At 41.1% G+C, this 16,968-nt stretch overlaps 1 protein-coding gene across 6 annotated transcripts in view; it reads left to right on the top strand.

Moving 5' to 3' along the window:
• The window catches only part of LOC147115585 (mitochondrial fission factor-like), a 305,832-nt gene extending 289,826 nt beyond the window's left edge, over positions 1–16,006 (top strand). For 3 of the 6 annotated variants that reach the window (XM_085989952.1, XM_085989957.1, XM_085989958.1), the window contains 6 exons: positions 374–537; positions 1,938–2,026; positions 6,181–6,345; positions 10,556–10,618; positions 13,188–13,272; positions 14,548–16,006. In XM_085989952.1, the coding sequence (XP_085846078.1) occupies positions 374–537; positions 1,938–2,026; positions 6,181–6,345; positions 10,556–10,618; positions 13,188–13,272; positions 14,548–14,679 (698 nt within the window). In that variant the 3' untranslated portion in view covers positions 14,680–16,006. The remainder of the gene's footprint in view (positions 1–373; positions 538–1,937; positions 2,027–6,180; positions 6,346–10,555; positions 10,619–13,187; positions 13,273–14,547) is intronic. The other 3 variants (XM_085989954.1, XM_085989953.1, XM_085989955.1) reach the window with 3 other exon arrangements.
• The last annotated feature ends 962 nt before the right edge of the window (positions 16,007–16,968 follow it).

The following is a 16,968-nucleotide window of genomic DNA, read 5'->3' as shown; positions in this document are numbered from 1 at the left end:
GAGGTTCGTATACAATCCTGAATTCTCTGGGTCTCAATGCATACTTGTGGCTGATCTAAAAGAAGTTACAATTCTGAGCAGAGATTTGTGTGGATAAGACCTTGTTTAAAATCTTCTGGGTCCAAAAGAAAAACCGTGGAGGCTATTCTGTTACTATATCCCTCCTCCTCCTCCTTCATTCCAAGTCTTGCTGATGTTTCTGTATTTTCAGTATAGTTCTTACCAATTTTTGGTTTGTAGGGATTTTTTTTCTACTTTGCAATTAATGTTTGAAGATTATTGTATCTCTTCGCACATGTTCATTATAATAATGTAATTGTACAGTTCTGAAGACTTTCTAAAGAGTGACGGACTGTTTTGGTGGTTGTTCTAGGTGACCATAACAGTTCCAGACCAAGGGATCTTGATCTTATGACGTCGATCCCTATTGAACCTTTGGCATTGAAAACACCTCCACGTGTACTCACTCTCAGTGAGCAACCCTTAGATTTCTTGGATCTCGAGCGACCTGTTGTTCCAGCACCACAGAGTGAGGAGGTAAGTGGTTAATGACACAAGCTGAGTCTCTTGCCCACCTATAATTGTTGTACCCGTGCAACGTACCACAAAGAAAAATGACTGTAACAAGGCTACGTCTCAACAAAGTATGCAGTATTACTGTTACGTAAATTTTTCTTTGCAGTCATAGAGGTGCTCCGTGCAGCAGCCAGGGCTCAATGAAGATTTATCATTCCCATTTTGATGATGCAGCCACCAAAATGCATGTGTTTTAGTTATTCAGTGTGTTGTAGTGTTTTTGTATTCAATAGGAGCTTCTTAACGGGAACCGCTCTATGATGAACAAACATTCCCTTACAATTTGGTCACGTTTGTGCACGTTTCAGCTGGTATCTAAATGTTTTAGTTGGAGTTGTCACTCACTCCTAAAATGATTAGAGCTAAATGCTCACAGGAAAGTGTAAAAATATTAGAGAGCTCAACTGAACATCACATGGCCTGCAAGTGCTTTGAAGATGAAGTTATTCCCCGTCACACCTCAATCACTCACAGTAAATGTGCACTAATACATCTGGAGGGTATAATGACGGTCTAGGGACTGGCTCTGTTACACGGCACTAATGGGATGTTAAGCAAAATATGTTCCTCTGTCACAAGAACATAAAGCAAAGAACAAGTCCATTCAGCCCATCAAGCCCACTCCTTATACACGCCATATTCAGTCTACCTTATCATGGAGTCTATTCTACCCACTTCATTTTTTTTTAGGGAACTTTCTGTTTAAATACTTCAATCACGTGAAACTCCAGAATATTTGTCCATCCTCAGCGCCCTCCACCGAGGTCACACAAGCTATTGTGTTCTTTGGAGTACTTGATCATTTCAGTCTCCACTTATTCCTGTAACCTTCCATCCCAATTTTCTGGCTAATGTTTTCTTCATTTGTTTAAAATGTTTCCACTTGCTGTAATAGCTCTAGCTGTGGTTTGTACTAGTAGTCCTCTGTTTAAACTGTTTCTATACCAGAAGCCTTTCCATTAGTATATGGAAAATGTATTCTTGCCTGTGCTGGTGCTGAAAAAATATTTGTTTTTAACTTGGAGGTCTGGACTTAAGAACTTATCAAAGATTGGTTCTTGAATTTTAACAAGAGGGAATAAAATCTAAAAGAAATAAAATGTACATTTTGGTATTGGGCAAAAGGATCAGGTGTAGCAGGAAAAAGGGAGAAACAGAAATGAGGATTGTAGAAGGAGAGAAGTCACTGATTTTATTCACAAGCTGGCAAATGGCTTCCTTCTTTTTTGGCTTCATTAAGGAAATGTCTTTGGTGTTGAAAACTTCCCCATAAAGAGTGAGTTTGTTGAGTGATTTGCTTGTGTTTTTAATTTGGAAGTAATTAGACAAATCCGTCTGTTAACTGAACGCATTCTCTTCAGGTTCGCTCACATACTCGTGTGCGGCGGGAGCGTTCAATGAGCGAAAATGCTACCCGACAGAACGGGCAGCTTGTCAGAACAGAGTCCATGTGAGTAAGCCTCTGACTATATTTCAGTTCAGTCTAAAGCTTCAGTAATCCTATTTTTTTTTTTTCTTCCTTTATGGTGTTCCTTTGTTATTTGGTGCGCTCCTTCCCCCGGGAGCTGGTAAGTTATGTCTTGGACCACGTATTGTTATGGTGGTTGTTTTATTCCTTTTAAGTATAGCCAGTATGTAATAGTCTAGAACTTGAATATTATCCACTTTTGATTTTTTTCTTAACAAGTAAATCAGCAGCAAGTGTTTCAATTTGCTCTTTGGCACTTTCTGGTCTTGATGAAGCCCCTTGTCCTGCGGTACATTTAGTTTCTTGTTGGAATATACATTTTAATGACCCTGATCAAAGCTCATTGCATCACTGTACTTGCCCCATCTCCCCACAAAGAGAAGCTGCTTCCTCTTTGATTCCACAAACTGGAAGCTGAATTAGTCTCACACAGTAAGTTACAGCCAAAAAGTAGTTGATAAATAACTATACAATTATACTGTTTGAACGCACATTTCTGTTTGCTTCCTGCTGTAGTTTCAACAGAGAACAGTTGATCTCAATATTGATTGAGGCGGATTTGACAATTCTTAATAATTGATTTATTTATCATTTTCCCCACCATCCCTCTGGTCTACCGATCCTTGTCACTATTAGAGTTCGATTTTTTTTTTTAATTCAAAAAGTAGCAGAAAAAGTGATTTTTAATAAGAATCACTCTATACTGCACAGTGAACTTAGCTAGCTCGTTAGTGGTAGGATCTGAGCTAGTGCATTTGGAGCTGAGTGGCCTGGTCATCAGGTTGAAAGAACAAGGAATCTTAATTTACCCTGTGACCAACTGAAACTATGCACTGCATTTGAGGATGTGATCTGTCACATGTACCGACTGTGACAGATATTTTAAAACTGCAGTTTAATGAAGAAGGTGGCCCACATAGAACACAGTGGCCAGTAGAAAATAGGAGAACCAGAAAGTAGCAGCAATGATTTGCAGGCTTAATAATTTCATTAACTACGAGTTTATCTCGCCAGCTGGACAACTTGCTGGGGGGGAGATTTTCTCTCTTAGTGAAATTTTAACTGCATTTAAAGAATGGGTTTAAGATTTTGCTACAGATATCAAACCAGGCAGCAGCCTCACAGCCCCTATTTGCTGGAGAAATAAATGCAGTCCAATATGGTTTTTATGGTAGCTGATCGCATTTGAGGATTGGATTAGGGTGGGGAAATTTTCATCCGAATTGCATGATTCAGATATATTGAACTATGCATTTGACCATGAATTCATATCAAGTGACAGATAAATTGGTGACCATTTTGGGGAATTTTCTTTTTTCACACCTATGACAGCCAGCTGTACCTCATTTCATTCATAGGCATCTCCATTACAATTGTACTTGGGGGGAAAAGGCCAGTTTATCAATGTTTAAATTTATATTGGTTTACAATCATAGACGAGCTAGGTCAACTGAAGTCCAAGCGTTCTGTTAAATGGAAGAAACCACATGTCTATCCTTTAAGAAGTTCTGAATAAAATCTTGCTACAGTTCCTCCATTTAAAAACTCACTGGGGAATATTGACAGGCCCCTGAGCAAACTGTACCAGCATTAATATTATATAAGCGAAACTCAGCTGGAATATATCCAGAACTTTGATCTTTCATCATCATTTATCTTGCATTTTCATTCACTCCCAACAAATGTATTGAATTTAACAAAATTGAGACCAGGAATGGAACAAGCCACATTGACAATTTAAAATTACTGAGGGCTTTATCTCATTTTTACTACAAAACCATTTTATTTTTGAAAACTTGCAAAGAATCCAATACTAAAACTTTTTAGGGAGGAAGTCTACGTCATTTATTTAACAGATCAATTTCATGTTTTTCTTAATATTTCAAAGAGAAATGGAGCAACTGAGTAAAATTGGCTGTTGTGGTATGTTTCTGAAACGCCATGGCCTGCTTTCCCTCGCAATGACCTTCTGCAGCAGACACTCGGCAAGAACTTTAAATGGTGTCTGGACGGACCATTTAGTTTCTGGCTAGATGGTATGAATACAGTTCCTGTTGGAAGAGGGTGATTGGCAAAGTGGAAGATTTTGGGGATCCTGCAAAGAGTCCCAGGGATCTTCCACTTGCCAGTCACTGTATCAGATAAGGCTGGCCTGGAATTAGAAGGACCCTTTGTTCATGGGTGACTCTAAATTTCACACAGAGAAAATTGAGTGATTTTAGAATTCCAGATTATGCAAGTATATTACTGGTTTCTCAAAACAAAAATAAATCTACTTTGTATGCAGATATAGGAGGTGAGTGAACATGTATGTCTTTGCAGGAGGACCTAATAATTTTAGTCCGTGTTATGAAGGGAAGACCTGATGATTCAGTAATTTGATGGTATAATATTCTATCCTTTTTACACTTTGACAACCCCTAAACCATACACCATCCCCTAACCAAGGGTGCTTTGTAAAAGGCTTCTAGGGCGTGTAGTAGAGCAGCTCTAGGTGACCTGTCCACTTTATTTATTTTCTTTCCCTCTCTGGGGAATTGGTTGTCCTGCATCCTGCTCCGCTTTAGTGGGAATTTTAGATGCACAACTGTGTCTACCATCTTGTATTATAGTTTTTGCCACTTTGCTACTCTTCCATTTAAAGGGTTGAATTGAAATCTTCCAGTGCAGCAACAAAAAGCTTCCAGGCACTGAATCTCGAGTGCCCAGGCTGTGATGCTTCTCTTCAGTTTAGGCAGCATCCTGTCAGCCAGGGGTTTCTGCCCCTACACTCACCAGCCTGCAAGTCTCCACACATTGGGAGCTGGCGAACACACACAAAGGCAGAAAACCGTGGCCTTAACCTTGATCTAGTACCTGCTCACTATCTTCCTGAGCTCTGCATGGCTGTACAGGAAACTTTGTGCTATCCGGCACCGACGGGACCGAGCTGTTGCCGTCCCATCAAAACTGCCAGACAAACCAGCGCTAATGTTGAAACATATGGAGATTTTGAGCTCCGTATCTGGCAACAAACCCTGTTGCTTACAGCTTCTAAACAGTCGGCCGTACCTTGCAAGCGTCTCTAGCTTAGCAACAGCTTCAGCGAGACCTTGCAGAGCCTGACTGGTGGGGGAAAAAAAGCAACGAAAAGAAAAAAAAACCTAACGAAACTGCTCCTGATTTTTGCCGGTGGCTCGAGCATTCCGGACAGTTAACCTCCGGATAAACCAAAGTTTCCTGTAATTGGTAATGGTTGACCACGTTACAGTCACAGTCTTGCATTTCTGCAAAGTCTGTAACTTTTCCAATGTTGGACACTAAATTGAATGTTCACCGTCACATCTAAATTCGAGGGGATAATCTTTTTCTAAAAAAGAAACTTTGTTTGCCTTGGTGAGTTTGTATCTTTTTTAAATTGGGCAAAACGTTGATGCATATTACTGTCAATAAGATGGTCTTTTCTTCATTTCACTGATACCAAATGTTACCTAAGAGATGGTAACTTACTGAAATATTACCTGAATGGATTTTTTTTTTAAACAGATAGTTCAGTTCAGCCTTCTGTATTCATTTCATTCAGTGCATATGATGGAAGTAACATAAGCCAAGAGGATCCCTGAGAGTACTTCTGATCCAAAGTATAGGCATTGGTGTGATTAGAAGTTGTTCGGGCTGAAGAGTGTCCATTGATTTGCTGTTTTTATTTCAGGCCTCTGAGTATTTGCTTAAAAAAATACACACTAAGTACTTGGTGGAAGCTGGGGGGAGGGGAAAGAAAGAAGATAATTTTTACATCAGTATCTCTCTTTTATGGATGAAATATACTCCATGGGGATCCCCTTGACTGGTGTTCCTCCTGTTTATCTGCTTTCAATTCCAGTGTTTGCTGAAGGAAATGGAGATCCATGCTTTGCTAATATTTTGTAAAAGTATTTTTTAAAAATATGAGCAAATCACATAAAGGTGCACTGTAGGTTAAACTCGCCATCAGTAGTGCCACCTTTAACGTGAACTATCTTCAGAGCTTGGAAGTGACTAGGAGACTAGTACTCTACAATATCACTTATTTGTGAAGCTCGTTGTCCATTGTTTGTAGTTCTGTCTGAATCTGATTTCCATGTTTTTCTCTTGCTCTGTTGTGTGCATATGGACAGTGTGACACCAACCCCCCAACCTCAGCCTCGTCTTTATCCTCCACTCATCTCCTCTGAAGATGGACCAAACGCATACTCTCCTCATGGCATTTTGTCAATAATCCACTCCACCACCCGTAGGGCCTACCAGCAAGTCTTGGACATGCTAGATGAAAATCGCAGAAGGTGATTGGCTGTTGGACTTCAGTTGTGTTGTGCTGTAATACAGTAGAGGATGCTAATTGCTTGCCGTAGCAGTTCCTTCTCCGTAATGTATGCATTTAGAAGCAGTGGCTTGTGTCTAATTACCGTGTTGTGATATTTAAAAGGTGGGTCCAAAATTCACTTTTAAACTAGTTGGTAGTAGAATATGCATTTGTTTCTGCATCGTCCCTACACCGTGAGTTCATAATCTCAGTCTAGCTGTCGGAGAGGCATAGGATTGGGCAATTTTGGTCGAAGCATGGGAGCAGGTTCCCCAAAGAGAAAGCAAAAAAACAGACTACATCCATGTAATAAATAAAACTAGAGCTTCCTTCATGCTTGATGAGTTTATCCTGTGAATAGCTGACCGTACAGATCATGATTGTCCCAGTTTCAATCTCTAGTGTAATGCTGAATTAGCTAAAACAAAAACATGGGGATGTAAGTATACCAGCTAGTGCATCATGCTTGTCCCATCCTACATGGTGCAATCTACACACGCCATTAAACCCAGCCAACCCCACACTATTCCCCACACCCACAGAGCCACGCAATCTCCTAGAAGAGGCAAGAAAACGGGGGGAAACCTTACCCCAATCTAGAAAAAAACTCTGGAAAATTCATCACTGACCCTAGCAAGCTATTCTGCAAGCTCCAGGATACCACTATTTCTGTTAACCTACCTACCTTTTATAATTTCAAATGTCTTTCACTCACAGGAACTTGTCCCGAGCCCTTTTGAATGCCATGTCAGTAGTATGTGGTCTCGGCCCCCCTGGGTTAAGATGGGAAAATCAGCCAGGGTTACTGCTGCTTTTCACTATACAGTGATCCTTGGTAGGCATGTGTGTGTGTGCGTGATGTCAGGTGAAGGCAGGCTTGTATTTGGCTATGCATTCCCCCCTCCCCCACCCAGCGATCAAATAAACTGCCACAACTTCTTACTGTGGCTCATGCACAAGTAACGCCCAGATGGGTGAGTTGTCAAAAGGAGACCCGTGCCCTTCGTACACCATCAAGAAGTCAACTCTTCAAAGGAGAAAGGATGGAGGGAGAAAGACTGGTGATCACATTAGAAATATATGATGGCCTCAATTAGCCCAAGGTCTATCTACGGTGTGTTGACCGTGTAGATTTTGTAGACTGTAGCATAGCCACATCTGACCTTTTCCCCAGTACACTCCACTTTGGCTTACGCTGTGATTCTTAGAAGCTGAGTATTCTGCACTTTGCAATGACTGCACTTTCGAATGACATGCCAGAAATGTTGGTGGCTATTTTTAAAATGTCTTTTTTTTTTCTGTAGCTGAATTTTTCCTGCTACTCTTATTCTTGTTTTGCTGCTCACGGTCTCGCTATGTGGTGCCCCAATAGTACTTTATCTTTTTTTTAAACTTATTCACGGGATGTGGGCGTCGCTGGCAAGGCCAGCATTTATTGCCCGTCCCTAATTGCCCTTGAGAAGGTGGTGGTGAGCTGTTTTCTTGAACCGCTGCAGTCCGTGTGGTAAAGGTACTCCCACGGTGCTGTTGGGGAGGGAGTTCCAAGATTTTGACCCAGTGACGATGAAGGAACGGCGCTTTATTTCCAAGTCAGGGTGGTGTGTAACTTGGAGGGGAACTCTTGAGGTGATGGTGTTCCCATGCACCTGCTGCCCTTGTCTTTCTAGGTGGTAGAGGTCGTGGGTTTGGAAGGTGCTGTCGAAGAAGCCTTGGCGAGTTTCTTCAATGCATCTTGTCTACTTAAGTGGAAAAGTTATCCAGACCCTAATGATCTCCCATATTTGTCTGCTAGTTCTTGTAGGAAAATCCAATTTGCATTCCTGCACTGCCTAAAGCAAAGGATATGGATAGAATAATTTCTCATCAAATAATAGGCTTGAAGACTCTTTTTACTGTAATTCAGCAGCTGACTTTACCGAGTAGGAATAAGAGTTGGATTTTTCTCATAACAATAAGCATAGTGGAGACTGATAAAGCACAGGAACTGAGAACTGTGAAACATGCACTTTAAAAAAAAAAATAGAGCGATATACATTGTACTGGGAAAATTCCTGAATCATCAGGATTACAGGGCATGCCTAATTTGTTGTGGCCATATTGTAAGGCATTACAATGCACACAACTGCTTTTAATTTGCTGAAAGCAGAAAAAGGCTGTTTTTCTTGCTCGTGCTTGATTGTGGCTGTCTAAATCTACTGGAGCCTGTTTATCAATAGCTTTTGCCTAAATTATGTATGGGCTCTCCTTCCTATTATAAGACAAGGCTTGCATAGTTTGGCACACTAATCCAAAAAAATTGTTTTAAATTCATTTTATATGGTTTATAAATCTTACAAGTCTGGGCATAATTTAAATCATGTTGAAATTTATATCATTGTAAACACAGCCACCAGATTGTTACTGTGCTATTCATACTAGGCTTGCAAAAAAGGGGGAGGGAGGGTGCTCGGTAATGGTGATGCAATAGAACAATTGTGATTTGAGGGCCACTGCAGTACCAATACAGCAGATATTGGACTCCAAAATAAAAACCAAGCTGGGGCTGGTTTATACATAGGACTTCAGTTGCAAACATCGCAATTGGGATGGAGACATGTGTTCCAAGGGCTGAATGGCCCTACTCCTGTTCCTATGTTTAGAAATCTACACACTGGCATTTATAGTTCATTAATTATTGTTTAAATATTAATTTGGAGGGGATTCAAGAAACCGTATGTTCAGTGCACAAAAGGTGAATTTTGGACCTGCCTGTCAATGCATGTGATATAGTACAGTTTTACTTGCCCGTAGCAATCTCTTGTTAAACTTATTGCTTTTTAATCAAGCATTGGTCTGCAATTACAGTAGGGAATAATCTGATAACTTGCACAATGTTGTTTGTTGGTAAAGCTGTTTTAGCCATTTGCTTTTCTAACCCCTAATCATGAGATGCATTGCAAGTGGTTTGTGCGCTACTGCTATATCGTGCCCCGTAATGAAGTAGATTGACCAGCATGCAGCTCAAACAGTGCAGCCCATAGCACAATTCTTGTATGTGAAAATCATGAACTTTCTGTGACACATTACAAGTTCTTATCACAAATATTAACGACGCCATGTTGAACTGTGTGTTTTGCATTCCAAATATGTAGGAGTGAGACATACTCATCAAAGCCCTTTCTCTTCCCCCTACCCCACGCCAGTGAATGAAACTTCACAAAGCAAACAAAGAATCGGATAATTACTTTTCATAAATCCAATTCTGGCAGCCTCCACTTGCTTTTATGTGACCGGAGAGATGTGCCATTTTTGTAAAGCAAAAGAAAGATGGATAAATGCTTGTGAGAGTGCCTCACGCTTACCCTCAACATAGTACAAGGGTAGGAATTAAATCAACAACCTGAGTGGTAGAGGTTAGATTGCTTCCCCATGCAATTCAACTATCTGTTTTATATGCATAATTTTTTCTTGTGCACGGTCATGCCAATGCTTATCTTACTTTAGTTAAATATGTGAAAGGCTATATGGATTACTGCAAAAGAATGGACTTTAATTCTAGTCCTCATTGTAGCTTATGGAATGTGTAGACTCTTTCCCCTCTCTTTCCCCCCCCCCCCCCCCCCCCCACAATGTTCTTTGAAAATTACTCTTGTGTGGAGTAAGACCCAGGGAGTGATGTGCAATGTAAGTTGTGCAGTATGCATTAAGACAGCTGAATGTATTTCTTTGTCAGATGGTGCTGAACAATCACTGTAGTTTACTGAAACTGTTGATTTAGCCCCAGAATACTTTGCACAATCGCTTTGAAGGTGTAACAGGTAATGTCATCCAGTTACACCAGCAGGAGTGATGGTACCTAGAAGTTGGTTCTTAAAGGCTGCAGTTTGGAGGGTACAGTGGAGATTGTGGTAAGTTAGGGTCATTACTGTGTAGAGTAAAGGCTGTAGTGCCTGGGAAAGGTTTCTACAGTACTTGATGCAAGTCCTTGCACCTTATTTTTGAAACTGTAAAACAGTCAGATGTTTTGCTACATTAAATGCTCTATATATAAATGTAGGTTATGTTTTCATTAAAAAGTAGCATTGCACCTTGTGGTTATAATAATCGAAGACCTGTCTGTCTAAGTCTGTGTATTTATTCCTGTTCTTTCCTTTGCCATTCTATATCCTGAATACTGTCATCTGTCCTATTGTCTTTTCCCTGGAAACCAGAACAGTACTTCATGGAGGCTCCACTTGTGCTACTTCATCTAACCCTCTGCTTGATAGCTCCAGGTAAATATGGCCATTCACGGTCTCTATTGCAAGCTTTGCTATTAGCCCTAAATTCCTTTTCAATTTTGGAATCTATTTGACTGGCGAGTTTCTAATCAGAAATATAATTTATTCATTATAAAATTGTTGTAGTGGGAGCTGGTCATATGAGCAGTGAAAGGATGAAATACACTAAATCCATGTTGATTTGTTTTGTCTTCTGGTTCTTTTGTGGTAGCTGTGAAGGCAGTTCCTTGTTATATTCCTGATAACTTGAAGTTGTTCCGCTAAAAAAAATGAATTGGTCTGTAACTTAAATCAAACCACCTAAATAAGACCGCAAAATGGGAATATAGTGCTTAAAAATTAGGATAATTGGAATTAACCAACTGCGATTTAAGAGTAGACTGTACAAATGGCTTGCTTATATTGTGAGCTAATGTCATAATCTGGTCTGACTTTGCAATGCATGTACAGGAAACTTTTTTTATCCGGGACCGGCGTGGTGCCGGTTTATCAAAAAGTCCGGATTACAGAGAGGTATAGTAAAAGGTACAGAGCCCCGTACATGGCAACAAATCCAGGCTTCCCTGTTGCTTAGCAACAGGCGCAGGAACCCCGGCCACAGACCAAGCGTCCCTGTTGCTTAGCAACAAGTGCAGGAACCCCGGTTACACCGCCACAGATCCAGGAACGGCCACTAATATGAAGTAAAACTTACCTGAACCTACTCCTGAATTTTGCCGGTTAACAGAGATTTCCGGTTATTTCGGTGCCGGTAAATCGAGAGTTTCCTGTATTGAGTGAAGATGCCCCTTTTTAATTTTTTCAACAGAACCATATTTTTTTGGAACAAACAAGAAGCAAACAAACTATTTTTGGCTGTGGTTCTTGTACAGCTAGTTGAGAGTCTAGATAAGTGTATTTGTAATGTAGCACTAAAATCTTGATTTTTGTGAAGGATGGATAAAGCATAGGTGGGATTATGCAGCATTGACTACGGCACCCGTAGGAAGAATCGATGCTGCCATGAGTCAGGCACCGTTTATTTAGCATCTTTTTAAACGGGCTTTTACATGAAACCTGCTATAGAGGTGGGTTTACTATATATCTTAATTTGATTTAAGTTGGAGTGCAGAATTTACTGAGTTCAAATTGGTTGTTGGATTTTGGGTCCAATTGACTATTCAGTTACCGGTATAAACAGGGTAACAACAACTTGTATTTATATAGCGCCTTTAATGTAGTAAAACGTCCCAAGATGCTTCACAGGAGCGTTAGAAGACAAAAGATTTAACAATGAGCCACACAAGGAGAAATTAGGACAGATGACCAAAAGTTTGGTCAAAGAGGTAGGTTTTAAGGATTGTCTTAAAGGAGGTAGACAAGTGGAGAGGTTTAGGGAGGGAATTCCAGAGCTTAGGGCCTAGGCAAGAGAAGGCACAGCCACCAATGATTGAGCGATTAGAATCGGGGCTGCTCAAGAGGGTAGAATTAGAGGAGTGCAGATATCTCGGTGGGAGGGGGGGCAGGGGTGTTGTGGGGCTGGAGGAGATTGTTTCTAGCCTCGAGCTATCTGTTACACGCTGCTGAAACCCTTACCATGCCTTTGTTACCTCCTAGATTTGACTATTCCAATGCACTCCTGAGTGGCCTCCCGGATTCTACCCTACGTGAACTTGAGGTCATCCAAAACTCGGCTGCCCGTGTCCTAACTTGCATCTCAAGTTTAGGGTAGAATGTGGGAAGCCACCCAGGAGTGCATTGGAATAGTCAAATCTAGAGGTAACAAAGGCATGGATAAGGGTTTCAGCAGCGTGTAACAGATAGCTCGAGGCTAGAAACAATCTCTATTGAACGGGGATATTGGGTCTGTGAGATTCTGATCCTTATAACCAGTTAAAGGTTTAACTTGCTTTCTGAGGTCTAGAATATAAATAGATTTTTTTAACATTTAGACTGAGGTTGTTTGCAATACTTGCCAAGTGACAGTTATTTCATTATTAATAGAGGAATTAAATCCTGCAGCTGCACCATTTATTTCATTATTACAATAATCACACTGTTCCCGCTATACGGTAGAATTCCTTCACTAACAACTTCTCACCATTTAATTACTTAAAATTTTTTAAATAAACATTTCAAATATCAGACAATAGCAAAATACTGCAGATGCTGGAAATCTGAAATAACAACAGAAAATGCTGGAAACACCCAGCAGGTCAGCCAGCATCTGTGGAAAGAGAAACAGACCTGAAACGTTAACTCTGTTTCTCTCTCCACGGATGCTGCCTGGCCTGCTGGGTGTTTCCAGCTTCTTCTGTTATTTCAGAGTTGGGATCGTTGAAATAAACTATGCTGATCGTTCTTAGTTTGCACAAGGACGATGCAGCAACTTAGCTGTTTTAAATAGGTGAGCCCAGAGTAGACGAGGGATAATATACAGTAACTGTAGAGACATGAAATCGATAATTTCATCTGCAATTTAGTTTTCCTTTAACTTAGTGCAACTATGATGAAGGTGAATGAAATTAATTATTTGTTGATTTAGGTGTATAAGAAGATAATCTCACCTTGTCCTTGTCCCTAGGTATAGCCTTTCCAACTGTGAATCTGCAGTGGAAGGAACACCAGATGATCTGGCTCTTGTGGATTCTGTTTCCTTACGAAGACAGGTACTACATTAATTTATAAACTCTCACACCAATGTTACATAGAAGATAGGATCAGGAGTAGGCAATTCGGCCCTTCGAGCCTGCTCCGCCATTCAATGAGATCATGGCTGATCATCCAAATTCAGTACCCTGTCCCTGCCTTCTCCCCATTTCCCTTGATCCCTTTAGCCTCAAGAAATATATCCAACTCTTTCTTGAATATATTTAATGAACTGGCCTCCACCGCCCTCTGTGGCAGAGAATTCCACAGGTTCACCACTCTCTGGGTGAAGAAATTCCTCCTCATTTCAGTCCTAAATGGCCTACCCCTTATCCTTAGACTATGACCCCTGGTTCTGGACTCCCCGGCCATCATAAACATCCTTTCTGCATCTAGTCTGTCCAGGCCTGACAGAATTTTATAGGTTGTGTACATTCTGGCCTCTTGAGCATCCCCGATTTGAATTGCCCCACCAGTGGTGGCTGTGCCTTCAGCTATCGAGGCCACAAGCTCTGGAATTCCCTCCCTAAACCTCTCCGCCTCTCTTGCCTCCTTTAAGATGCTCCATAAATCCTACCTCCATGTGCCCCAATATCTCATGTGGGTCGGTGTCAAATTTTGTTTTCTAACGCTCCTGTGAAGCGCCTTGCGATGTTTTACTATGTTAAAGGCACTATATAAATACAGGTTGTTGTTGCTGAATATGCCTACCGTGCAGGATTCTGTCAAGTTGACTGAGGAGCATCATTGGCAGAGGCCTGGGTGTGGGGTGTCTGTCTTCCCTTTTGGCTGGGAATGGTGCATATTGCAAGAAAGGGAGGGAGATGAAATAATGTAATTACCATTACAGGTGGACTACCTTTTATCCGAACTTCCGAAAACCGAAACCCTCTAAAAACCGAAGGTTTTTTCGTTCAGCGTAGGTCGTGCGCACGACATGACCAGAGTGGCGCACGACCCTGACCCCCGCCGACGACCCCCCGCCGACCCTGACCCCCGCCAACCCCCTCGCGGACCCCCGCCGACCCACCCCCGACAAATTTCCCAGTCTTATAAAATACCTTCCGAAATTTTGCGAAAACCGAAACACGGCTGGTCCCGAGGTTTTCGGATAAAGGATAGTCTACCTGTACCATCCCCTCCCACCATAAAAGAAAATCTTCTAGGGATGGAAATACAATACACTCAAACAATGCTTGCACTCTTGTAAGTTTTTCTAAAATTACATTGAACAGGAATGCGAGGAATGCTTCTCTTTTTATAAATGTGATATTTGTTTTCCGTCTTTCTGTCAGATAATTAAACTGAACCGTCGACTCCAGCTTCTGGAGGAAGAAAACCGAGAACGCACGCGACGTGAAATCATCATGTACTCGATCACCGTGGGGTTCTGGTTGATCAATAGCTGGCTTTGGTTACGGCGCTGAGTAGGCACTGTATGAACCAGATCATGTGCTAACCGAACAACAGGTCTTTTCAAAAACAGCTGGTGACATGAAGGGCCAGAGATTGTTTTTGCCTCTTCTGCACCATACAGACTTTCTCGAGGTCCACGCACTGATTGCTCACTCCATCTAACACAGGGAAAGGAATCATGGGTCAAAGGGGTGTTTTGTTGCTTCACTTAAAAATATTTATTATTATGTCACTTCATAAAACGTTTATTGACTCATTTTGCATGTCTGTGATTCGGGAATGTGTAGCTTTCAGGTCTTTTTAAACATGTTATTGAACCTGATGTGCAAGTGACTGTTTAGGACCAGTGCAGAGAGCATCATGGAACAGAATAAAGCTATCGAGCTGCTTTTTTGAATTTATGACTTCTTGATCGGAAGGGTTACATTTAAAAGATTTCTCAGGAGTTTTACGTAAAGTGATTGACATGGAACATATTGTGCTTGTATTCTGTTGTAACATGAAGATGAATTTCTGGTTATGGGTCCCTATGTTTTCTGTTTTTGCACTGAGTTTGAAAGGAATACTGTGGGATAAGGCAATAAAACTCTCTCCTTTTTGAGTATGCATCAAAAACGTATCCCCCTTTCATTGACTTTAATTTTGAATTTTTGCCATGCGGAGTGGCCTTGTGACGGGAGGGGGGGGGGTGCAGATTGTGCCACATATTTAGCTGGGCACTGAAATGTGACTATGCTTACCTTTGGCTCTTGGCATTCCTGTGCTCCACTGAAAGCAGTTAGTAGCATGGGGTGCTGGGAGATGAGGCTGAGCCCCAGTATTTCATTTGAACACCCAGCCTCTGAAACTGCGTGAATGTGTCTGTTCTAGTAGTACTACTCTGCAGTAAAGTTCCTAAAAAACATATTTTGTAAATGTGTGTCAAGGGAGGGGGGGGGGGGGGATATGTTTACCATGAATGCTAAAAGAAAAAGGTCATTGTACAGCCTTGACCTAAAGTATTCCATAAATTTTTGGATCAGACAAGTGCTTACAGTGTAAGGATTTGAACTAATTGATGTATCTTTTAGTATATCACCTACTTTTCCCCTTGACCTGCAGATGTACAAATTTAAATCTTTGTGTTGAAGAGATTTACTGCAGAAGCAGTGAATGCAAATATAACTGAAGAAAATGTACTTCTAGGTTTACGCTGTGTAAATCTTTTAAGTGTGGCAAACTTTTTTTCTATTGTACCTTTTACGTGAGCAAGCTTGCGCAAGATTATCAGAAGTACAACCGTGTATGTAAATACAGTTGACTATATACAATGTGGCAGTAAATAAAATGGAATCTGAATATTGTGGGTTTTTTTTTCACACCCAGTGTGTGTGACGATCTCATTTTTTTGTTGATCAATACCTGTCTTGTTGGTTGGCCCAGGAAGGGGCGAGGAAAGAGTCACTGGACTAGTAATCCAGAGATCGTGAATTCAAATAGCACCATGGCAGTTTGAGAATTTGAATTCAGATTTTTTGGAAATAAAAAAAAGCTGGTTCCAGCAAAGGTCAGATTGTTGTAAAAACCAAACTGGTTCACTAACATTCTTTAGAGAGGGAAACCTGCTGTCTTTACCCAGTTTGACCTATCTCTGTCACCTCCTTCAGCCCTACACCCTCCGAGATCTCCGCACTCCTCCAATTCTGGCCTCTTGCACATCCCCAATTTTCATCGCTCGACCATTGGCGGCCGTGCCTTCAGCTGTCTAGGCCCTAAGCGCTGGAGTTCCCTTCCTAAATCTCTGCCTCGCTACCTCTCTTTTAAGATGCTCCTTAAAACCTACCTCTTTGACCAAGCTTTTGATCACCTGTCCTAATATCTCATTGCTCGGTGTCAAATTTTGTTTGATAACGCTCCTGTGAAGCGCCTTGGGATGTTTTACTATGCTAAAAGTGCTATATTAATGCAAGTTGTTACATGTGACGCTCCAGTCCCACAGCAATGTGGTTGACTCAGCTGTCCTCTGAAGTAGCCTAGTAAGCCACTCAGTTGAAGGCCCACATCCAGCGAATGAATTAATTAATTTTAAATGAACCTATCACTGAAGGTGATTGTAATATGATTAAAGATGGACCAAAGAATTTTTTTTTCTAATGTGGGAATTCTGGAAACTTTTTTTTTTAGCCCCTAAGCATTCAAGCTGCGTTCTCGTTAATGTTTTAATTTCTGGAGTATTTTTCTGTGATTTAGCCGGGATGTTGATTGGCACACTGTTCCCTCGTGTGCTGTAATTCCATGGTTAATCAGGAACTGAAGTCTTT

Source organism: Somniosus microcephalus, chromosome 6 (genome assembly GCF_052327205.1).
Source record: "Somniosus microcephalus isolate GS21.2 chromosome 6, FLI_Smic_1.0, whole genome shotgun sequence".
Taxonomy (NCBI): domain Eukaryota; kingdom Metazoa; phylum Chordata; class Chondrichthyes; order Squaliformes; family Somniosidae; genus Somniosus; species Somniosus microcephalus.
This window is presented reverse-complemented; position numbering and strand designations above follow the sequence as displayed.